This window comes from Gavia stellata, chromosome 11, assembly GCF_030936135.1.
Source record: "Gavia stellata isolate bGavSte3 chromosome 11, bGavSte3.hap2, whole genome shotgun sequence".
Lineage (NCBI taxonomy): Eukaryota > Metazoa > Chordata > Aves > Gaviiformes > Gaviidae > Gavia > Gavia stellata.
This window is the reverse complement of record NC_082604.1, coordinates 5,812,047-5,836,911: the sequence shown is the minus strand read 5'-3', so window position 1 is coordinate 5,836,911 and position 24,865 is coordinate 5,812,047. Positions and strand designations below refer to the sequence as shown.

Here is a 24,865-nt window from a genome sequence, read left to right as displayed (position 1 = left end):
AAATGAATTTTGCTCATCAGTCAGAAAGTGAGTTATTAGGACAGTCTTTCCTTTGCTGGATCTTCGTTGCTTCTTGCTCCTGAATTTTAAGTTTCCCCATGGTAGCAGGGATTGATGTGAAGCAACAGCAGCTACGTCAGCAAGAAACACTTAATCAATTGTAATAGTTGTTTGCATTTCCTTTTCTCAGTAGATGTTCTGAAGGCTGATTCTCTTTGAATTTGAAACAAAATATTATTATTTTCTTCACTGATTATAAGCTTTTTCACTAAATCCTGCATTTCATTTTACTGATGAAGCTCGTCTATCAGTACATTTTTATTTAAGCAGTACTGTGTCTCACAATACATTTCAGCCTTATTTTTAGACTTTCATGTTAGTATAAGGTAAATGGCAGCTTTTCTATTTACCATATGAGTAATTTTTAAACACATGGTGGGTCAAGCTGCATTTGGATGGGAACTGAATTCCAATTAAAAAGGCCCCAAAATAGATTTTTTTATAAATGTTTTTAATAGTTACGTGAATGTGCTGGTCATATATGGAAAATAATGTTTATCTAAACATGCTTTACATTTCCAACAAGTCAATAATATAACAAAGACAGTATGGTCATTCCCGGTCCTCATGTCCTTTAAGATTGTAGCCGTTTCTCACACCCCACTTTTTTCCATAGCTTGGAAGGACATAGTTGACTTCTGTCTTTCAGCTTCCAGTTGCTTTTTGGGTGAAGTAGGCATAAAATTGATCTGACTGAATAAAATGACATGAAGACTATAATCTTTTTTAGAGACTTACGAAACCACTGTGCTAGAACAGCTCGAGTGTAGTGAACTCCTGTGCCACGTGCTTGGTGACACATCTCCATCCTTTCCGTGGCTTATCTTTATTCAGAGCACCAGCAGCAAGTACATACAACTGTAAATAGCATTTTATTTCATTTAAAAGATTTCACTTTTGTAATAAAATGAAGCATTTATCTATTGGCCTCATTTATAAATTGGCGTCCTCTTGGCCCTGAAAAGACAATATTAGTGTTTGTAAATAGACGTTATGAGAATGTTGTTCCATGGCACTGGCGAGTGGCAATATCCTCATATCACCACATTTATTTCCTTTTCCCCGGATGTTATCCCACCTCTCTCTTGGGAGCTGCTCAGTTTTTGCGCAGCAGAGGTGTGTGTTCATGTGTTATGACAATGACTCGACGGCGGGACGCCGTTGTGCAGAGACTAGCTTTGCCCCAAGGAGCCACAAGGTGCCACACTAAATGATCTCTCCATCTGGGAGAAGCTCTCATCTGGGACCTGCTCCCACCAAGGGCGGCAACGTTTTCCTTCAGGGAGATCATCTGTTTGCTTGCATGGGATTTAATAAGCCTCCCACCTTCAGACAGCAGCTACCTGTACCTGTAGACAGCTCTGCTTGGTAAGATACTGTTCATCCAGTTCAGGGTCAGGTCTGGCCTCCCCTTTAAAAAAACGAGGGGAGGTCATGTGAGACGGAGTCCTGTGGGATCTCCGTGTGGGACACACGCAGCAGGGACCAGCGGGTCCCGAGGGTGCTGGCGTCACCCGCAGGGATGGAGGCGGGATGCAGCTCACCGCAGCCAGGTACAAACAGCAACTGCTGAAGTGTGCTGGGTTTTTTCTCTTTTTTTTTTTCCCTACTGTCATTGCAAACCGCTGATGGGGGTTTCTGAAATTGAGCTGGTCAGTGCCTGTGCTAAAAGTTTGTGCTGCTGCAGACCCAGCAGCAATTCATAGGGTGAAAAATGACACAAGCGCCCTTTGCAGGTCTGGCTGTATTCAGGAGGAGGAGGACTGAAGTCCTGGGATTTGAGAAGCCTGTGGTACTTCAGACACCGCTGCCTGTGAACACCATCTTAGACCACTGGCTGAAATAAGCTCTTGCACCTTCAGGGACTAGTTCCCGCAGCGGCTCCTGTGCTCGCTCCCTCCCTCCTGCCCGTGCACAGCCTCTGGCACAGCCGCCAAGACCTGCCCCACTGCGGGGCACCGCGGGGCCTGCGGCTGCGGAGGGCTGGGACGTGCCCTTCTTTGCCGAGGTCAGCGTCGCCTCTGCTGAAGTGGCTCATGTTTTCTCGGTGAGCTGTCCCTGGGCAGTTTGTATGTGGGATTGCATGGCTTAAAACACTTTAGATCTAAGTCCGCGTCAGCCTGATCCTCTCTGCAAACCCAGAACCTTAATCACAGAATCACTAAGGTTGGAAAAGACCTGTAAGATCATAAAGTCCAACCATTACAAAAAAAATCCCTTAATATCCCTTTCCCTGAGCTGGCCGTGCTCCCTGCGTCACCAGCCTGCCATCAGCTGCCTTCTTGCTTTAAGCAACTTGGTACAGCCGCTCCTGCAGCCCCACGCACACCCCTCGCAGCCCACTGCTCTTTTCCAGCACCGCTGCATGTAAAGCTAGGGAGAGAGTTTTGCAATAACGTTGGAATTTGTTTAGACAGATTCAAATCGAGCTGGATGGGGAGCATGCAGTCTTGAACACATCCTTATGTATTTCATATGTTACTTTCTAGTATTTCTATCCGTTATTATGTTTAAATCACAACCCTTCAGGGATAAAAACCCATAGGTGTTCTGAATATAATAGAAATAATGCAGGCAAGCAGATATATGTCTCCCATATTTACCTGGTGGTTAAAAGTCAATTGAATCTAGTTTTCAAAGGATTGAAAATTGTACCAGCTGGAAATAACTGCGTCGGATGAACAGAGCAGGGAGTGTGTTGAATAGGCAGGTGGTGGCTTGCAGTATTTTCCTCCGGAGGGAGAGGAGCATGACAGCAGTTTGTCTATCCACGTGAATCTTCCCCATTTTAATATCTGAAGGCAGTTAGGCACTAGACAGGAATCCAAAGGCACAGATCCTCCCAGTTAGCTGTGAGTCCTGCCCTTGGGTCTGGTGTCCCTCGCAGGCTGTACTGCCTTCTGGAGCCATTGTCACTGCCCTCTGGAAGTGCCCTCGCTGCAGGCTGCGGAGGGAGACGGGGCCGACTCTGCTCCCTGTTTCGCTGCCCCAGTTTGGCTGGATTACCCTAGCCTTCACTTTTTTCATGGGTTTTTTCTGAGTCTGCAAAATGGGCATTTGGCTGCTGGGCTGACGGGGACGGACAGACCCAGGCAGTCTGTCTGGCCTCAGGCTTAACAGCAGCTCTGGTTTGCTGGAGCATGAAGGGCACAGATTTGGCATCAGCCTCCATCCTCTGTGTCCCTCACCCTGTGCTGAGCCGAACGCAGCGAGGTGAAAGCAAGAGGGTCACTGAACCGCGGGGTCGTCTGTGCCCTACCCCGACCACCGGACCTCAGCACAGCCACCACTCGGCACGCTGCGCCTGTGCCCCGCTCGCTTTCTGATCCCTGACGGGGGTTTGGAAACATGCTTGGTGTATCTTGAATGATGGGCTTGGTGAGGCTTAAAACTCGTTGTGCTCCAAGGGCTCATGGCTGTGCATTTGTGGAAGGAAGATGCAAAATAATGACTGAAGTGATTATACAATTCATTAGACTTTGAAAGAATCATATTTCTGTCAGCCCCGCAGCTGTTTCTGTTAGAGTTTTATTCTGAAAGATGGGAAAGCTTGGTTCATTTAACACCCGTCAAGGTGCTAATTACATCAGGGCTGGCATAAACATGCACAAGGCAGCTGCTGACCATGTGGCGGAGGGAGCGGGGTCTGCTCCCTGTACCGGCTCCCCTGCGCCGGCGGAGGGCTGGGAGCACCTGCAGCTCCTGCTTCTTTCACCGGGGAAATTGGGCGCTCGCGGCCCGGTGCACAGAGCAGCCGTGGCCCTGATTTCCAACTTGCATGCGTGGAGATGTAAAGAACAGCATAGCCCTGCTACTTTTGGTCATAGTATTTGAGGGTCCTTCTGCGGGAAGACTGTAAAGATGAAATGTTTCCCAACATGAAATTGCCACGTTGCAGACAGCCCTGATCATGGAGCCGGCCAGCTCCCTGGTGAAACACAAAGCTGTCCTCCCAGTGCTGGTCTTGTTATAAAAGAGAGGGCGAGGCTGGCTTTCTGAGCCTGTTCCTGGACTGCCATTCATCCAGCGGGCAGCTCGGTGGTGCTCCTCACCGCCAGCCCGGCAGGACCCGCTCCCCTGCTTGGCCTTTTTTTGTAGCTGCTGTTCTTCAGACTGACAACTTTATCCCAACTGTACAATTCCAACTGAGGGATTTGGGGGTAACTGGAGTGGCTCTGAACAGCTGCCTGCGTTTCCCAGCGCACACGGCCTGATCTGTGAATTGAAGAGCTGACCTGTTTTCTCTTAAACACTATCCCAGAATGGGGTTTTCACAGCTGGCAGGAAAAACTTCCCTTACTTCTATCACCTGCGTTTAAAATATGCATGAGAAGGTAAGCGAGGGTGCTGCGAATGCCTCGGCTGCAGCCGCCTGTGTAGCTGTGTTCAGCCCCCGAACCTGTGGAGGTCTCCAGCTATAGCTGCTTTCTGTCTTTAGCATCCCGGGACACGTGCCTGCCGCGGGAAAGCTGCCTGCTATCTGCTGGCTTTAAAGCATGGGGGTTTGGAAATCCAAGTTGCCTGATGTCGCTGGGTATAACTGGTGCTTCTGGAGGTTAGAACGGCCGTTCAGACGGTAAGTCCTTCTACCTGGAAAAATATTCACAAGAGTTAGTGCAGGCACATTCTGACATATATCTGACATGTTCGGAGGTATTTTGTGTTCACCCCAACCATCCCTGCGTCATGCCAAAACCGGAGCCAGGTGCTACAGGTCCTTGTGCCCACCTTGGTCTGCACTGCTCGGAGGCTAGAGCCAGGAAGGGACCGGGAGAGCAGCTGCGCAGCAGGGACATGGTCCAGCTCGGTGAACACCAACACCACGCTGCAAAGAGCTCCCTGTGGGCCAACCTCATACTCCCCTGGGCAACATTTTTAGAGAGGACAGAGCCCGCAGAACAACACCTCCACCCACAGCGTTAGGGACTAGCTCAGCCTTCTCCCTCCGTCAGCCAACCTGCCTGTGTCCCCGTGACAAGCCAGGGGGGTTGACAGCTCTTCCAGCAGCCTGTGTTTTTCACCCAGGCCTCTTTCTCCATCCCCAAATCTCTCCCCTCTACCTAACGCTGGTTCCCCTGGGAAGCAAGGCACAGATGGCTCACAGCAGCCTAGGGGTGAATGTGCACGGGGAGGGGGGGATAGGAAAAATACCAGCAAGAGCTCAGCTTATTTTATTGGTGTTAAATGCCTTTCAGATGTACTTAAAGGCCCCTGAAGGCCGAGGAGTCCCATCACATTGCAGCTAGGCTGCAGGTTCTCATTTGCTTTTAAGCCAGGCTTCAAAAGGAGAAAGGATTTGGGGTTGGGTTTGGTTTTTTCGGGGTTTTTTTTTTTTTTCCTTTTCCTTGTTTGAAGCCAGCACTTCAAAAGCAGCATTTGCAGCTTGGCTGCAGGTTCTGGGCGCCAAAGGAGCTGGCCACCTCTTGATGGGCGCAGGAGGAGCAGAGCCGGGCTCACCCCTCGCAGCCGGCCGCAGCCAGGTGAGCCGTGCGCGAGAGCCGGCGGCACGGCCCGACCGCATGCCGTGCTGCTGCGGTAGCAGCTTGGTACTGCCACTCTTAAAACGATTTTCCAGATGCCTGTGGCTTCCTAAAGCTCAACCTTTCCCCAGTGCTCAGGAAGCTGGGAGGGGGAGGGAGGTTCATTGCTTGATCAAAAAGCCCGTGTAACTCTTGGACGTGAGGTACGGAGCTTGTCCCAGCACTGGTGCCTCTGTGGTCGCTGTTCCCCAGCGCCTGCCTCTCTGCATCCCACACTTCCTTCTTTGGACTTTCCAGCCACCTTTTCAGGAAGTAATTGGCTTGGATAAAGAAATGCTTTTTGGAGTGAGGCGGACGTAGCAGCTTTTAGCTAAAAGAGACAGTGCTTTTGAAAACTCAGTAATCTATAAGACTTGTATCATCACTTCCACAGTCCTTTCTGTGCTCTGATATTACGCAGGGTGTTTCAGAGGCTCTTGAATATTTCCCAAGCAGTAGGCAATAGGGTAACAGCAGAAAACATATCTCTTCTTTGCACCTCTCTGTTCTTCTGTGCGACCTGTCAAATGAGGTCCCAGTTCAGAAGGGTAAAAATCCTCCCACTGTTGTGGATTCAGAGAGGTCCGCGGTGAGACCAGGAGGAATTGCACCCCTCTTTTGCATCCCTTGGGACTTGCACCAAACCTTACGCTGAAAAGAGGTCTACAGATCAGTGGGTGGTGTTTGGAAAATCAACATATAACCTGGGTAGGTGCTTTAGTGGGAGAAAGAACAGATAATCGTGGGTCTGAGAGAGAAGTGTCCCATGGCTCTATAAAACGTACTTTTGTTATCTGCGAGCGTGTGTATCTGTGCAAAGATGGGTAACTTGGGTTGAAATGGAAATCACGAGTTTGATTAGTTCTTTAAAGGCACAGAGGAAGGACAAGAAGGCTTTTTGCTCTGTTCTGGAAAAATCTAACCCATTTTGACCAGAGCGCTGCCTTGCTGCTGTGTGTCCTGTAGAGACTAAAGCCCTGGCCGTCCCAAGAGCTGTCTGCACTCAGGTGTCTTCAGTCCCTCGAGTGTCTGTGCAGGGGCGTCTCGCCTCTTTGAGCTGAGTGCTTTCCCCTTCTACAAGTAGTTTCGCCTCCCTGTGTCTTCGCTTCAGGAAGTTTAGAACTGTTCTGAAGTTACGGTTTAGGTGATAGGAAGGATAACCTGGCTTTCCTCAAACATGTCTCAGTGCAGGGGGGCAGAGTAGGTGACTGCTTGTCATCCCCGAGCCTCCTGTGTTTCTGTGATTCTTTGCTTGGAAAACATATTCATAAAATACAGGGCAGGAGATTTCTTTTTTGTTAGAAGCCTTTCACACTGAATGTTTTCTAAATTGGCTGGGGGGTGGCAAGGAACCCAGCTAGCGACTAATCCCTCAGCCCATCCTCTCAGCAAATTGCTTGTGAACGTCATTAATTTTACTGTAATTGATTTAAACATTGCTCAGGAGGAGGAAGAATTAGAGAAACCAATGGCACTCCAAATGCTGAGAATTATGTCTTCTCAATTTTCTGTCATATTATCTCCACACGTGCCCGTTCTTTGCTGGCTGCTGTGCAAATGCCGGTGCCGAAGAGTCACACGGTGAGCCCCAGCTCAGCAGTCACACTGGGTGGCTGTGCCGGGAGCTGTGCAAACCTGCGAGCCAGCTCCAGCTCCGTCCCAGACACGATACAAAAGAGTCTGCAACGATCTTTTGCTCTGGCAAAGCGCTTGCCTCCAGCAATTTACATCTGGTCGGGTGGCTCCATCAACAAAGCATGGGCACATCGGGCTGTGGAAAGTAGCCATGGAAAAGCACGGAGCTCGGCTCTTGCTACAAGCCACAGTCGCGGGATAATACCTGATGACAACCTCCTTGAAATGTCAGCGCTTATGGTGGAACGGGGCTTTTTACAAGGCAGCCACCTGTTCCCCTTGCATTACCTCATTGCTACTTGAGTCAACTACTGTATCCCCAGCTGTAAAGTAGTTTTAATTAAAATTATTTATTGCTCAATACCGATTTGTCCCCTATTTTGGGTAAATCTTAGAAGATAATATTTTTTCCTTATCACTTCATCACTGGGCTTACACTTTAAGAGACTGTACCCACTGATGTCACTGGGATCAGAATAAGAGTATGTGGATTTTAACTGAGCAATGACGTAGGAACAATGTCTTTTTAAGCTGGGCTTAGCTTTGTTTTGAGTATTTATTTGTACCTCTGGCAACTGAATGAGGAGTGCCCTGGCTCCAAGCCATATCTCTCAGTAATACTTTTGTTTCAGATCCTTGGGAAATGGCTTCTCCAATGTATTGTGCATGTTCTCTTGACATCTTAATGCAGTTTCTAGGTCACTGAGCTAAGAAAAGACTGTAGGTACCACTAAAGTTAAAGGAGAACCATGTCTCCTTAAAGGAGAACCAGCCACAGGCTGGGCCAGGTTGATGGTACTTAGAGAAATCAATTATTATCATGTACTGTCTTCATGCTGTGCCAAATCATTTAAAGATGAAGAAATTATGTTAGCTTTCCCTCCATCTGCAGGAGTTTGCGTACTCCTGCTTTCAGGCCACCTGTGATGAATAGAGGACGCTGCTTATTGATCTATCAGTTACTGCAAATCTGCACTGGGAAACCAGAGGAGCTCTCGGTCAGGTCTTAGCTGGCATCCATTAGCTGTTGGGCAGGGGGGTAGGTCATAACATTTCAGCTTCTTTTAAAGGCTGAAGGGTGAAAGCAGAAGCAGAAGGAAGTGAAGATGTCTCAATGTGCAGGTGGAGGTCAGTCTTGACTTTGCCAGCCTGGAGAAACTGCTTCACTCTCACTGTGGGGCTGCTTACCTGGAACGAGCTGCCATGGAGGACGCGTGGTCCCACGGCTCCAGCCTGAGGAACTCTTCTCCCCAGTGCCGCTGGCTGTGCCCAAGAGGTGAGCGCTGTCCTGGTTGTGTTGCTGTATCCATACAGGGGAGCGAATCTCAGCCCCTCCTAACTGGGGCTGGTGTTCCCCTGTGTGCATCCAGCATACCTGAAAAAAACCTGGAATTTTACTTCAGCAAACTAATCCACAAGGACTAAGAGACGTTTGAAGGGCTCCGTTCCTTAACATGCTGCAAGTCCCCCAAAGGGATGGTGCAGGATCAGGGCTGGGAGGAGCTCTGGGAGCTCCAAGCCCTTGCTCTCCTCTGCCCTGTGTGGAGCAGAAGTCCATGGATTGGGTGGAACAATGAGGAACTGAGCTCTGGCCCAGCAAAACATGCAGAAAATACTCTCTGAAATTCCTCTTCCTGCCCTCTCATCCCTCTGTTCTCGGTTCACCTCTGCAGCCTGCCTGTGCGAATGGAGTGTTGCTGCCAACAGGAGAGGTCTGAGTCACTCTTTGGGGAAAGGGAGTGGAGCCTGGCCTCTTCCACCTGCAAAAATTAATACTTATCCTTTCTGCCAAGAGATTAAGTTGAACACTTGGCACTTTGCAGATTCAGTGCAGCAACAGCTGGTGGTGGATGTGTCACCTGCTCCTCTTCAGAGGAGAGGCTCCGGGGCAGGGGAGCAGGGGTGAGGGGTGCCGCCTCGCCGGGACGCGGCAGGCTCCCTGCAGCTGGGGCACTGTGGCACTCCACTGTCCTCCGGGAGACAAAGCCACCTTGCCAGAGTGACAGGCTGCCGGTACGCAGACAGCTCCTCTCTGACATCCAGAAATGATCCTTGCTGAGGTGCAAAAGCAGCTTTTTGCCCCCCCCAGACCCTCAGGAGCTGAGCCTGAGCCATGGGTGCTGTTGTGATCCAGTGCTCTGCCCGCACCCGCTGCCCCAAGGCAGGTGGCAACAGCCCACAAGAGCTGCATGGGCAGGAGGCGGCTGCTGAGTGAGCACTGGCGTGGACGCAGGCGGTGTAGCTGGGGATGGGCGGTTTTGGCTGCCTGACAGCCGTGGAGAGGTCGGAGGGAGGTGGGTTGCAGCATGGCAGGCAGCTGTCTGCATCGCAGGGAGCCTTGGCAGCTGCCTGCGCTCGCCAGTCATGCCAGAGGCCAGATGGAGTAGGTGGGCACCAAGGAGCAGGCCCCCGCTGCCGCTCCCCACCTGCGGCTTTGCGTGGTGGCAGGGCACGGGTGGCCCTGCACGCTTACTCTCCGGTGGGCGAGGGACTACTGTGCGCAGGGTGTGAAGGTCCTTTCTGTTTTGTTGGAAAAAGACATGCACAAAAATAAATGCAGAGACAGGGATAAATTCTGCAAGCAGAAATACTTGTGAAATGCCCACTGGGCCTGTCACAAGCTTCGTTTAAATACAGGCTCGCTGTGCTCACCTGGGTAGCTCCAATACAGTTGCTCGGTTTACACCGTACTGTAGAGCTAAGCGTGTTGGAGATGTTTTTCTGAGCCAAGATCTGTCACTTGCCTCTCTCCGTGTCCCCCACGGGCTCTGGCAGGGTACCAAATAGCTTTGTTTTCTAGCTGCTGGTGGCTGTTCTCTCTGCCGCTGGATGGCTGGCCCGCACTGCCCCAGGGGTGTTTCCTGCGCAGCGGATGCTGCTCTCCCGCTTTCCAGCCAAAACACTTCAGCTCCCTCCACTCCAAAAGGCCGTGCAGTGCAACCACGGATGTATGTGGGTGCAGGCAAACCATCTGCCTGCTCCCTGGTTCTCATCAGTACTGTGGAAAGTCCCACGTTTCAGGGCCCAGCTATGTGACTCATTTGCGCCGCAGCTCCCAGGATGTTGCAGCCAGGTTTGTGCTGCGTGAGGTTACGGCGCTCCACAGCCACAGCTGGATAAGACGGGATGAGCGGTCGCAGGGTGTGCCGGTAAAACACGGAGACAAAGTTGTGTCCAGGACCTGATTGCCTGCGCAGGTTACATGCTTTTCGCCATATAATTCACATTTGCAAATACTCTGTCTGGGGAAGGAGAGGTCGCAGCTCCTTTCCTAGCTGCATCTCCTGGTTTCTGTGTAAATGCTCTGGTTTCCGAAGGTCTTCAGCTACAGCCTGTGGTAGTGTTCAACGTGCTCTTACCTGTTGTCTTTCAGTCGCTATTCAGTCATGGTTATTTAAACCCTGAGATAAAAATAAACTATTCTTTTGTTTGCCTGTCCCTCTGCATTGTTGCATCCCTTCTCAGATCACTGAGGCGGGAGACGGCGGTGCCTTCGCCGGCTTCTCCCAGGGATGAAGTGTGGGGCACCCGTGCGGTGCGACGGGACGAAGCCTCCATCTCCTGGCAGCAGTGCCGCACGGCAGCCGAGCGCTGATTTCTGTCTGCTGGAGTTGTCCCAGAAAGGAGGCGGAAAGCTCGCCGAGGAAGCAGAGGGAAGCCTTGGCGTTTCCTGCAAGGCTCAGCCTCTCCGGCCGCAGTGAAGCACGGCCGTTACCTGCAGGCATCTCAGGGCTTGTTCTGCTGCCGAGGCAGGGAAGCAGTCTCCGTTCGGGTTCTTTCTCGGAGACCTAGAAATTTTTGTCCTGGTCCTGAAGAGGGTTCTTACGAGGTTATTTTAATGCATTTTTTCCTGATGAAGCCCCCGCACCATCCAACATCTCTTTTCCAAGGCTGACTGGAAGTGAGGTGCTACCGTGCAGACAGTTTAAGGAGGGGGGGACCTTAGGGATTTTCTCTCTCAGCCTCTGATAGTGGGCTCAGCTTGTTCATGCTCTCCTAAGGGCACCTCAGAACTGAATCTTTCAGGAGTCCCCCAGAAGAAACTTAAAAGACCGTGTTCAAAGTATTTTTCACAAGTAATAAAGAGGTCAGGGGCAGTTCTCAGCATTGCAGCTGCAGCTCGAGGCTTGGGGATTCTTCCATGTCAAGATTTGCCCCTTCCACCACTTTTCCCTCTTTGGACTACTTGTAAGTGCCGAGTACCTGGTACCAAGGGAGACTTGCACATGGCACTGATGTTTATTTTTGTAAAAGGTTTTAAAAGAATGACAAGGGAATTGCAAATGGATCTGAGTAAAGATAGACCGCAAAGGAGAAAACACTTCAGCAATAAGAGACAGGAGCGCTGAGCTCTGCCAGCATCTCTGCAAGGTCTGCCAGGTTGTTGTGCATCCCTCAGCTTACACTGACAGCCCCTTGCCCGTGGCAGTCGGAGAGGGACAGTCGTCCCATGGCCGATGGGCTGAGGGGACTTTGACGTGCTGCAGAGGCTGCTGCCCTGCTCTCCGGGCTCTGCACGTGCACTGGCTCTGTGCTTATGGGACCAGGGTGGTTTAATTAAAGGTGGCAAAACCGCCTCCAGAGTCTGCTGCACGTGCAGTGCCTGCGAGCGGCTGGCACAGCGTGTGTTGGCCTGCTTCACCGGCTGCCTGCGGCTCCTGAAGTGCTTTCAGAGAGCAATCACTTCCCAGTGTCAAGTGCTCTCAATTGCCTGTAGTTTTGGAATTGTTCAAGTCTTCCCCCAGCACCATCCTCTTTTCCAAAGGTGCCAGCTGAGTACTTTCCATGTCCAGGCCCCCGGCGTGCATCCCCCCAGGAAGCCGGAGATGCAGTTTGTGGTGGGACACCTGCGCCTGCCAGGCGCTGGCAACAAACCCTTCCCGCAGGAAGGGCACGGAAGCGGCACTGATGGCAGAGGCTCCAGGGGCACATATGCACCGTGTGCCTGGGTCACGATTACAGCCGGTGGACAGCCCGGGCGGTCCTTGTTGCCACCAGACCTGGCTGGAAGGGGGATGGTGCTCACATACGGGTTTTTCCCAGAACCCTGGGCTCAAACACAGCCCAAGGAAATAGCAGCTGCCTCGGAGGTCCTGTCCCTCAACAGGGGTGACACCTGAGGAAAGGTGGAGGAAGGAGAAGCAGTGAGAGGGGAAGCAGTTTTCCCAGGGCCACGCACCCAGGGACCCATGCTGCCTTTCAGATCACACCAAGCTCCTTCTCCCCAGGGAAGGAGGGAGTTTGCCCACGTGTCCCCCTGACCAGCCTGTGTGCCTGACTCCGATCCGTCTCCCCTCAGGTATCTCTCAGCCATGAGTGCACTCGCGCCATCATGAAGCTGATGTACTGCCCGCACTGCCGGGGCATGTCCAGCGTGAAGCCGTGCAACAACTACTGCCTGAACGTCGTGAAGGGCTGCCTGGCCAACCAAGCGGACCTGAACACCGAGTGGAAGTACCTGATGGGTAAGATGACCTTACTGTGCCGCAGCACAGCTGCCTCTCACGGCACCTGCTGAACTCTCTGAGGTAGTGTCTGGAGAGTAAGGAAAGGACCAGTGGAGGCTCTTTTACACCACAGTTTCTCTTTCTGTGATTTAACGCCTAGAAGCTATTGCAGGGTATTTTGCTGGGCTTTAATACCGTTAGAAAGGACATTGCTGGGCTGGCTAACAGGGGCTTAAAGAGTTTTCATCTTGCCTGTGCTCATTTGGGATTGCCTACACTTTGCATTCAAGTAATTCTTCCTTCCCTCCCAAGTGTTGAAGCTTAGGGACAGATCCTGCCACCTGTACACTGTCAGAGGTGCCTCCTCATCCATACCAGAGCACTTCTGAGAGCACAGAAGCAGCACTTGCTGCCCTCCTTGGGAGGTAGTCTAGAAACTAGTCATAAACTGTTTCCATGGACGGAGAGCAAAGGGATCATAATCGCGTACTTCTAAATGGGAAGAAGTGTCTTAAACAAATACATGGGGAGGGAGAAGTCACAGGCATTGCCAGGAATGAGAAAATTACACTTGAACTTTAAATAAGAGCTAATTTCATTTTTGTTTTGCCACTCGGCTGAGATGATGGGCCTCTTAAAGTGGGTGGTATGTGTATAGAGATGTCCATTTCATTGAGTTTAAAGCCAGAAATGTCACTATGATGGCGTGGTCTGATCTCCTGTGCAAGACAAACTGGAGAACTTCAGCCAGGCGTTTCTGCAGGAAGTCCTGCATTGCCTGATCAGACCCAGGCATCTCTTTTTAGAAGACCTCATGTGTCACTCAGCTATTTTTCCAGAGCCTGTGGCTCCTGGTTTAAATGTGAACTGCTGCTGAGAATGGCTTGTGGAGCTGATGGGCATGGCTTAAGGCTGGTGAGGGTCTGTGTTTAGAAAATGGAGTGTTTGTGTTACAGTGCATGTCCTCTCCCCAGCTGCAGTCCATCAGGGGAGGTCATTTGCCATGGTAAAGCTCTCACTCTTCCTTGTGCCCACAGAGCATCACCCAGCAAGCTCCTTTTTCTCTCCCAGGTTGTAGATTTAGACCTGGAGTGATCTGGGAGCTGAGGAAGCCTTGATGTTTGTCTGGGCTCATGGAAGGCAGGCAGCGGGGGACATGAGCTTGGGGATTGGCCTTTTCCCTTGTCTTGGCGCCCGCTGCCTGGCCAGCAAGACTGCCAGCTCACTAGCCAGCTGCAGCCCGACAGGCTGGCTCGGAGTTGACATGTGGTGGTGTTAACAATAAAAATCCCGCTGAAGCTCAAGGAGTGTCATCTGCCTTTCAAGGGACACTGCAAAATAAATATCGAACTGCTGCACACAGAAGCCAATGCACTTGCTCGGTGAGGTGCGTTGGCCAGCTGCCCACCTCGCGCTAGGGCCTAACGAACCAAGTGGCAACTTACTGCAGCTAATTGGAAGTGCTCCCCATGAGAGTGGCTTGGGAGGCTGCTGTAAAAGAGGGGGACGAATGTTCCCTTCCCCAAGGGTTTCCACCAGGATTTTGATGGCGCTTTGGCCTTTCTGACCAGAGCAAACCAAGTGTTACCTGTCACTGCTTTCCTGGCGGGATGACTACCCATCTCCTGAAAGGTCAACGTACAGCTCTCCTTGATTGACAGGGAGGCAATTCTGAGTGCAAGCCAGCCTTATTCTGGCTTCCTCTTCCCCAAGAGACACTGTTCTTGTCAAGGGGTGATGGCTAGGAGCAAATTAGGGCTTCTTTCAAATTGCAGTTGGACATTTTAGTGTCAGAGGTCGCAATTTGATCAAGGACTGGAGCAAGAAGTAGAGTCAAAGGTAGCAGTTCACTGGCATTGTCCATTCTTCACACTCGTCCAGGCCCTTCTGTGTAGCTGAAGAGGATTTTGTTACGCTAAACACAAATTTACTCCTTCAATTTGACAAATTAGGGCAGGTCAATTAAGGGAGATTTTTATAGTAAGTAGTTCAAACATAATTTATCACTAATTTGGGGGTGCAGCCTTTGATTTAAATGTCTGTATCTCAACATTAGTGTCTCTGAAAGCTAAAATTGTCTGGAAAATACAGTCTCGAAGATGACACCGCAATCCCTGAGTGGCAGCAAAATTAAACTGCAAGCTCTGTAATGTTGCAGGAGATGTTATTTCCCAGAATACAAAAAAACATTACTTGTATGGCATGTTTAGCTTTAGAAATCAGCGCTGCCATAGAACTGTGTTGCAGGAAAAGAGAGCACGTTAACTTGGAAACTGTGGCCCTTCTTTCCGTTCTTGCTCAAGCTAACCAGCAATAACTTTTTTTGAGTGCTGAGTCTAAATACATCATTTTTCCAAGCTATAACTTTGCATGTTGTTGTAATTCCTATATTATAAACCTGAGCAAAGAATATTTTGTGATCCACGCTCCAGACTGGCTGAGGTTTGAGCCCTCCCAGTTGTTTTTCTGCTTGACTTTCGCTCTTGCTTCCTGCCAGCTGGACCTGCTTTTGGACCATGAGTCCTGTGGGCATGATCTGGTATCTTCTGTGGGTTTGTGCTGTCCCTCATCTAGGCCTTGCCCAGCTTGGTCATTCTCTGAGAGCCATCAGGTCTGAACATCAGTCATGTAACAGCAGAGAGAACATACTTGCGAGGCTTGAGCATGCTATTAAATTGACAACAGTGGGCTCAGGATCAGACCTTCGTTATTAACGTACTACCTCCACGGTGGACACAGTGTTTCTGCACAAACCTCACCTAGACCTCGTGGAAGTCATTTGGGGTCTTTCTGCCAAGTCCTGCTAGCTTGCCCAGGCAAGGGACTGAACACTTTCCTAGCAGGTTTGAAATGGTGGTGGTGTCCCTGATTGTGCCTCAGCTGGCTGGACTCTTGCTCAAAGGAAATTTTCTGTGCGGCTCAAAGATAAGCGTCAGTCCTTTAAAGTGGTATCACGGGTGACACATACACACTGTGGGAAGGTGTAGGTTGAAGGACATGTTTTACTGATATTTTGTTGAACTGCCGGGTATAATTCACCTGGTGGTCTCATTGCTCATGAATAATGTCAGCAGTACAAACTCATGCTGAATAAGCTTTTCTGCAACATCACACCATCTGCTCTGGCAGTCTTCTGCCAGGCTGATGGGTGAGGTATCAGGATTTAGGACAGACGAATTAATCACTCCTAATGAATAACTCCATTTATGAATGGTACAGATCTCCAACCTAGACCCTGGGATTTGACCCTCTTTGTGTAGAGAAGAAGAACCAATACGAAGCCATCGCACTTGTTTTCTTCCATGTGGTGAGGCCACAGGAACATGAAGGACTTTCTGTTCCACATGAGCACAGGCCACCCCAGCGCTCTGACAGATCCCTTGTCCTGCCAGGAGGTTTTTGGTGTGCCCTGGGGGACGCAGACCGCACTGCAGCCATCTGAGGTCACACGTAACTGCATGCCAAGTCCCTAGATGCTGATGAAGCTTATGCATGGCCTGGCCTCCGGGCTACTAAAGCACAAGTGGTAGGAAACTGAGGCAGCAGCAGCGTAGCAGTGGTTTTCAGAATTACAATTTTTGACTGGCAAAGTCAGACCTGATTAAGATCCCATTTCAGATGTCCAAACCCAGTTTTAGCCCTGCCCTGAGATCCTATTTAAGTCTTGCCGGACACCGAGGATGTCAGCCTTCTTCTGCAGTGGCATTCCCCAGTGCCTCGAGCCCTGCTAGCATATAGGCTGCCCTTGCTTCAGACCCAGCTGGAGTGGTGGGAAACATCTCCAGAGGCAGGGAGAGGTTGCTAATTTTTTTGTAAGCCAAGCATGGTCCCAAAGCAGTCATCCAGGCAGAAGCTTCTAGGCCAGGCAGGAGCACTTGGACAGCAGAGCTTTCCGAGATAAGAGGAGCTGAGAGCAAGAGACACCCCTCAGTCACTCCCTCTGCTGCTTACCAGTTTAGTTGTGGGCATTTTGGTCTGCTCCTCTGCCTTTAGAGCCTGATATTTCCCTGGCTGGCCACGTGTTGTCCTTCCAGAGGTGATGGTGAGAAGAATTACGCCTTTTCTCACTCCTTCACTGCCACAGAAGCTATTGCCCACGTCCAGTACCTTTGGCACTTTGCTGACCCCAGTCCTTCCACTTTCTGCTGCCTGCAGTGCTTTGCTGAAGATACACAGTGAGTTAGGAGGGTTAGGTCCAAGTATTGCTATGCATTACTTAATATTTGTGAACCAATTTTCCATTTTTCCTTTCTATAGCACCCCAGGAAATGTTGGTCACTTTGTGTGAATACAGGTTTCATTTACCATTCGCAGGAGGTGACCTCTGTTCCTCTGCCACTGAGCATGGTTTTCCCTATGTGCAGGGGAAGGGAAAGCTGTCCCGTTCCAGAGGAAAGCGAGCATGCGCTTGGGCAGTAGTGAAAATGGAGAGATGTCTCCCAACAAGCCTGCCGAGGGGCCAACAGCTTATCCCACCCGGCATGAGCGTGATCTTTAACTTGGTTTGCACAGAGTCTGATGAGAGATGTCTCTGTCTTGTTTTACTAGATTCCCTGGTTGTAGTGGCTGATCGGATCGATGGACCGTACAACATAGACACTGTAATAGGGACTATTCACATGAGGATCGCTGAAGCTATTTCTAACTTGCAAGAAAACAAAGATTCAATCACAGCCAAGGTAAGAGCATGTGCCTGGGCCTGGCTGAGTGTACACCATGGGTAATTGCCAGGACCAAATGTTTTTTGTGATCACTGTACCGCTGAACTAAAGGAGATGGAGGATGAAAAAGATCAAATGCCTACTCTTTTAATGATAGGAAACCACCCATCTTACACAGGCAAAAACCTTCTCAAGTGTTTCCAAATATTCCTCCCTGCCACATCCAGCCAGCCTCCTTTAGGCACAGACACACAAGGTGAAACTGCATATGCAGTGACTGTGGGAGGCATGGTGCCATTCGCTGTCAGGTGCCTCTGTGTCTGAAGAGTCCTGAAGTGTTTCAGCTGAGCTGGGGCATTTACAGAAAGTGCACAGTCCCCAGTGACAGAAGGCAGCTGCTTTAACCTGCCTTGGGGGGATGTTCTGCAGTGGACACACCAGGCTATCAGGTTGTATCTGTGGGACACAGTTGCAATCTGGCAGTCCATCTGGAGAATACAAAACAGGCTCTCCAGATGCTCACCTGTCTTCTAAGAAGTGTATCATGAAGCTCTCTTCTATTGGTCTTCTATTTTTAGTTAATTTATCCACTTTTAACCACAATCACCTCTGTAGCTGCAGGTAAGAGAAGCTTTGGGAACAAAACCAGCCCTCCAGGGCTTCTGCTTTTTGCCCAGACATTCCCCAAGTCCTGCAGCTATCCCACAGTTAGGGCAGAGATGCAGATGAAAGGAGCAGGGCAGGTTCTAACTGGGTCTTGGAGAAGGGAAGGGCCAGAAGTATTGCTTAGCCAAGCAGGAATTCACTGGCACACGTCAAAGCCCTAACAGCAGCATGCATCCAAGTACTCATTTAAGTTTCTTTTCTGACATGAAAGGCCATATTCTTTCTTCCTTTGTTAGGTGAGACTGAGGTTGTCCACATAAAAGCAAGCCCATGATGTGGGAAAACATGGCATCATCTGTAAAGAAAGGTGTTTCCAAGAGGCATATAGCAAATCTGGTAAAATGAAAAGGGGTAAATAGTCTAATTGGTGTTCAACTGGAGCAACCAAACATGTTTGATAGGCTTTTCAGTATGGTCTGGTGCCCAGGTGAATGTGGCAGTCTTTGCTGGTGGCACTGGTAGCAGAGGTCAGGAGCTGAAATTTGCTGCAGCTCCAAGCTCTGGTTTGAGCATGGCAGAGTAATCAGGTAAAGGATATCGTTGTCAGATGAGCTCGAGACTGGCCCAGGCCAGTCCTGGGAGTCTCCTCTCTCAGGGCTGAGGGCGACAGGCTCGGGCTGCGGCTCAGGGCTTCAGACATTACCAGCCTAGAGCCAGGGCACTGTCTGCCATTTGTGAGAAGAGCCAGAAGTGGCCCTTGGACCCAGTGACACCCTCAGTCATGGGTTCTTCTGGGATCTGGGGAAAAACTGGAAAGAAACACTTTTGGTACTGAGCCCTGCGTTCACTGCACCGTGGAGCACTCTCCCTGCTTCCTTGTACTTCCCCTCGCTCCCTGTGGCTCTCTGATGGATTTCAGGCAGCAGGAGCTATCAGAGGCTGCAAATGTCTATTTGCTCTCATTATGCAGGAGACTATTGATCACCTCAGTCTGCAGGACGCATGTTCTTTCTATCAGTAATGAGCATTGTTCACCTAAAGCCCTTGGCTGGCAAGAGGATCACCTTGATACCATGCTGTGCTGGAGCTGCTACAAGAGCCACTGTCCTGGAGACCTCCCAGAGCTTGTACCTCCTGAAAGAGTTGCTCCTGCTACCAACAGTAATAGGCCAATAAGAAAGATACAGCACTGAAACCAAATTGGTTTTATTTTGGTAGAACCAAGTTGAAAATGCAGTTTTCAAGGTGGGCCTTTTTGCACGGAGCAAAGGAGACAGATAAACAAGTTGGCTTGGTGCTGAACTGCCATAGTCGTTGGATCCATCTGGTCAGCAGGACAGTGCACCCCAGGGAGCGGCTTTCTAGGCTGAATGTCCCTCAGACACACCAATTAGAGCCACTGTCACCGAAGGGACTCTTGCCTAGATTAGGACTTTGCTGATGGCTGTCAGAATCCCCCAGCAAAAGCATTCAGCAGCTGGCACAAGCTGCATCAGCAGTGCTCCTGTCTGAGGTCTTGATTTCTCTGCTTTAAGGGGACACCGTGCAAAGTTGAATTTATCGATAGCTTCTGACAGCGCCCTGGTAACTGCAACAAGCTTGGAGCCATCTTTTCAAATCAGATGGCTTTCTTTATAAAGGCTGGTGTTTCCTGAATCAAACTGACAGTGCAAAGGCTCTCCTGACCTTTGACGCTTCATTAAATCTGGCTGTCCGAGCACTCCTTCCAGCAGCCACAGTGAGGCTCAGTTGCCTGAGCACTGGCTATCTGCAGCAGAGGTGTTGTACCTGGACTAGTGATGCAGAGACTGGGAGAAACAGGCGCTTCCAGGGCACCCTTCGTCTCCTCCTAGAGGCAAAGTCTGAGGATTTGTACCTTCAAAGTGCTTTGGCTCTCCTTTGGCTACAAAGTGTGCCTGGGCAAGTAGTTAGGATGATGGGAGGTACCCAAAGTTAGGAGGTAAATCAGTTCAGCTTCTTCATTTGCACCTGAAACATCCAACCTGACAGACTGTGGCACATCTACTGTCTTTGCACACCGCTGGTCAGAGGGGGAATTCATTTGCTGAGTGTGGGTGCTGATTGCAAGAGTCATTGGGGTCATTGGTCTGTTGTCCAAATCAATGAAGCTCACATGCTCTGCAATCTTGAAGCCCACACCACTGGTGTAATGAGTGTGAGCAACTCCCATCTTGTTCTTCCCAGAAGTTTATTTTTCTGTCATATAATAGGAACAGATAAAATTCCTAGAAATAACTTAATATCAACATTGGTGACTCATCCAAAAACATGTGCTAATTTTGTGTTAGAGCTGAACATTTTGCTTGATAGCAGTAACCAAAACCAGTTACAGTGTGCTGAAAACACATCCTGGCACAAGAGTAACCTGAGAAGAAACTAAGCCAGAATCTCAGAGATCTTGCCAGTAGGAAAGATAAACATACTTAAGAAGAAAAAAAAAACAAAACATAACTGTGGCATGCTAATTAATTAAAGAAATAGTATCAAAACATGGGATAGAGAGTTTGGTTTGTTTTTCAGGTTTTCCAAGGCTGTGGAAATCCCAAAATCAGCACAAAAGGCTCCAGCAGCGAGGACAAGAAAAGGCGGGGGAAGGTCGCGTTGGAAGCAAAATCCTCTGCGCAAGCACTGGAGATGCTGGTGAGTTTGCCTCTGAAGCTCCCTCCCCGCCGGTGTGCCAGGGCAGGTCTGCTGGTGTCCCGCCTCCCCCAGGAGCCCTGGGAGCCTGGCTGGTGCAAAGCTGGGTCCTGCGGGTCGGGACACACCACCCCGCAGGCTGCTGAATTGCCTTTCGCTGGCGAGTCTGAAGAAGATCAGATCAGCGAGTGCTGGCGTGACCTAAGCAGATCTGACCTTGCCTCAGTACAGGGTTGGGGTCTAGGTTATCGTGGAATCGTAGAATCATAGAATGGTTTGGGTTGGAAGGGACCTTAAAGATCATCTAGTTCCAACCCCCCTGCCATGGGCAGGGACACCTTCCCACTTGATCAGGTTGCTCAAAGCTCCGTTCAACCTGGCCTTGAACACTTCCAGGGTTGGGGCATCCACAGCTTCTCTGGGCAACCTGTCCCAGTGCCTCACCACCCTGACAACAAATTTCTCAGGGATTAGGTGCCAAACTTATCTGAAAAGGTTCCTTGCCATTGGTGTCATTGAGCCTCAGGCAGTCCAGCCTGGATACTGGGGCCAAAGGTTCTCTTCCATGGAGATTTTGGATTCTGTGGACAATGAGCTGCGGGATCTGCCACGGTCCCACATTTCAGAGGCTCCTCACTCATAGACACCTGCCTGTCCCACGCTGGCAGAGCCCTGCTGGCTCCCACCAAGGCTGCTTCTCAGCGTTGCCCTCATGGCCCAGAAGATGATCTCCTCGTTAATCTTCTTGTACCAGAACAGTCCTTACCACGTAACCTTCAGCCTTGGGTGCTTGGGTTGACGGTTGGGCTTTAAGGGAGGGTTGGTGACATATCCCTGTCTGCATAAAAACAGACTTTGTGGTGGAAAAACAAAAAAAAATAGGCAGAATCCTTGTCCTTTCCACAGCTCTGGGGCGCCGCAGAGCTCTCCTGGCCCTGAGCATCCTCTTTGTTTACAGGTTTTAGACGCCAAAGGGAATCTGACAGCTCTCAAGACTTACTGGATCACCCTGCCCGGCAGCCTGTGCAGCAAAAAAGTAATGGCCAGCTCAGCAGCAGATGACAAGTGTTGGAACGGGATGACCAAGGGCAGGTATGGAGAGGGTCAAGGTGCCAGGGTAGCACCGTTCTGGGGTGAGAGAGAGAGGATTTGATAAAAGGCACTTATACACTTATTATGTCAGCCAGGCCCACTTGTTCAGACTGAGCCAAAAGGTCTGCCCCTGTCCACAGAAATGCTGCGTTTCCTGAAAAACGGCTACCTGGGAATGTCAAGCCTGTTGTTGTTTTCTTGTGTGTTGGAGGGTTAAGCACTGAAATACATTCGCCATGAAATAACTGGGAAGTTTGGTACTAATGAAGCAGTTTTGCAATTCCACGTGCACTCAGAAGGCAGAAGGGCTGGATTTACCTCACGTACTCTAGAGCTGTTCCTGAGAGTTGCACGTGCATCTTTCTATCCACACCTGCTCTGAAATGCTGTTCCCTCATGAGAGGAGGCACCCGGCTGCCATCAAACAGCTGCAGAAACACCTCCCACCCATGGCTGACACAGGATGGCTGTGAGGGGAGATGGGCAGCTGCTGGACACGCACCTTTCTCTTCTCTACTCCTCTCTGCAGACCTGCTGGGCTGGTCTCTGCCAGCCCGGAGCCGGCGTCTTCGGTTCTTCCAGGTTTTTCACATCATTGCCAGCAGTGCCGCAGATCTGCAGGAGCAGATGGGCCGGGGCACTGCCGAAGGGAGCAGTGCGGCTCTGGTTGCTGGCTGACAGCTCCCAGTTAACGGAAGCTTCCCCGGGGGGCCTGTCTGGTCGTACCAGGCTGGAGGCATTCAGTTGTCCCAGGGTGTCAGTCCCCACAGGGTTTAACTGGGGCAGGGATGAAGGTGCTCCTCAGCCTCCCACATGGACAGAGCTTTTCCATAGGGGAGTGTTGCTCTGGCTTCACAGGTACCAGCCTGAGAGCAACCCCTCAGCCCTGCGCACAGCCTTCCCCGTGCCAGGACAGTAATGCTGCAAGGCCACCAGCCACCTCCTGCAAGCTGAGGTGGCCTCAGGATGAGCCCCAGGCTCTGATGGGGTCTGGCCATGGCAGCGTGGCTCGGCCATCCGTAGAGCTGGCTGCCTTGCAGCAAACACCAGCACATGGAGGCTGCTTGACAAGCCAACGCCACTGGCTGCAGCTTCTCTGGGGTTCAGAGAGGCTGGATTATCACTGGTGTCTGTAACGGGGAGAGGTGAGCTTAGCTGGAGGGAAGCATCTAAACCTCTCGCCTTCCTTCACAGTTACCTGCCTGAAGTGATGGGGGATGGCTTAGCTAATCAGATTAACAACCCGGAGGTGGAGGTGGACATCACCAAGCCAGATATGACCATTCGCCAGCAAATCATGCAGCTAAAGATCATGACAAACCGGCTGGGCAACGCTAACATCGGGAATGATGTGGATTTCCAAGACGCAAGTGAGTTTAGCAGAACCGGAGAGGTCCATGGCAGGCGAGAGGGGCTGAGCAGTCAGTTCTGGCAGCCTGCGTGGGCCTCCGTGCAGACCCTGCAGTGGGCCCTGACGGCAGAGAGGGGTTGTGGCGACCTGGCTTTTGGCTGCAGAGGGTCTCTTCGAGTGCAGCCAACTTGCCGCAGGGTGGCTGGAGGCTGTGCTGCTCTCAGCGCCTGACTGAAACCTCGGGTGCTCTCTCCAGTCCCAGCCCAGCCCTGCTGACAGGGCCACTGCTCCCATCTGCTCCAGAGTTTTCCAGCTGCTGCAGCGGGTTGTTAAAGTCAGCTGGAGATCAGGTATGGGCTTGCATCCCATAGTGGGGGATGCAGAGAGGAGGAGGTGGCTGGGGCAGGGCTGGTGGCCAGAGCTCCCTGGGGTTGCAAGGGGAAGGCAGGGACGTCGCCTGCCATAAGGAGGGCAGTTGGGGCTCACCCCATGTTTGTCTCTGCGCAGGTGACGACATGAGCGGCTCCGGGAGTGGTGACAGCTGTCCTGACGACGTCTGTGGCAAAAGACTTTCTAAGAGTCCCAGCACCAGGCAGCCAGAAACGCACGCCATTCCTAAGCAGTCTGGACACGGCATCAATGGGGCCAGCAGCAGTTCTTTGCCCTCTGCCTTCCTCCTCCTCCTTTCGGTGGCTTTCATTGCCGCGCAGCACTTGTGGCGGTAACTCATTAGCACAGCCAGGAAAGAGACTGCGGCCGAGGGCTTCACTTTGCCAAAACCAACCGACCGACCAACCAAGAAAAGGACATATTTAATTCACCTTGGCAAAAAAAAAAAAAAAAAAAAAAAAAAAGAAAAGGGAAGAGAAAAAGGTTTCAGTTGTTTGCTATTTCTGGCAGTGCTCGAGCTGTTTTCTTCTTTCTTGGTCTCTTCCCCAATGCGGGGCCCTTCTTTCCGTACCTCATTGTTTTACTTTTGTTATTGCCACAAACTGGCTCTCGGGGCTGAAACAAGGCTTTGCAGAGAGGCCTCCGGGGGAAACCCAGCCAGCCCCTCCAAGGGCAGCTCTTCTGCTGCCTCCAGTGGAATATGCAATTGCCCTGATGTTGTTACCCAGCCGCTGGCCAGAGCGCTGCTTACCATACTGCTGCCCAAAGCACGACGGTGCCGAGAGCAACGCCACTTCGTAACGCGGAGAGACTGAGATCATCAGCGCTGCTCAAGTGCTGCATTCAGGGGCTCTTTCGGGTTTTTCCTCTGTACTTCCTAGGCAGGCAGAGATGGCCCTTCACTTCCAGTGGCATACGTAGGAGTGTGAGCAGGTTTGGTGGGTTGAACTGAAACAGTTTGGCAGCGGCTGTTGGACCCAAAAACGCAGAACTCCCTTTTTCTTTGGAAAGGTCACAAGTGGGTTTCTTGACTAGAGCTCGTAGCTGACGACAATTTGAAATGTAGGTCTCCTACATCTAAGTGACTGGGAATGAGTGTTAGGGGTTGGGGTTTGGGGTATTTTTTCTTTGCATGCTAGTTGGAAAGCCATTTTTTACTCAAGTAATAATGGTCCAATTTCTACCTGCAGTGCAGTACCGTCGTAGGTAACAGAGAGATGAAAATATGCACAGTGGGATTCTTCGCTTGACAGTTGTGCTGCCTCCTCCTCCTCTGGCCCCAGCTGTGGATGGGAATCCCTTTTTTTTTTTTTTGATAATAAGAAAGACCAGGGACTTTTTACTAACTGTAGCATTGTGACTGGTTGTGAGACCTCTCACCGGGCATATGCGGGAGTGACCCCCCCAGGAAGCTGCCTTAGGGCAGAGAGGGGGTGGTAGCGATTA

General features: G+C 50.8%; 1 protein-coding gene across 1 annotated transcript in view; it reads left to right on the top strand.

Moving 5' to 3' along the window:
* Positions 1-23,823, top strand: part of GPC1 (glypican 1) — a 212,294-nt gene extending 188,471 nt beyond the window's left edge. The window contains exons 4-9 of the mRNA XM_059822727.1: positions 12,514-12,679; positions 17,210-17,340; positions 20,470-20,589; positions 21,545-21,678; positions 22,873-23,048; positions 23,537-23,823. Coding sequence (XP_059678710.1) covers positions 12,514-12,679; positions 17,210-17,340; positions 20,470-20,589; positions 21,545-21,678; positions 22,873-23,048; positions 23,537-23,754 — 945 coding nt within the window. The 3' untranslated portion in view covers positions 23,755-23,823. The remainder of the gene's footprint in view (positions 1-12,513; positions 12,680-17,209; positions 17,341-20,469; positions 20,590-21,544; positions 21,679-22,872; positions 23,049-23,536) is intronic.
* The last annotated feature ends 1,042 nt before the right edge of the window (positions 23,824-24,865 follow it).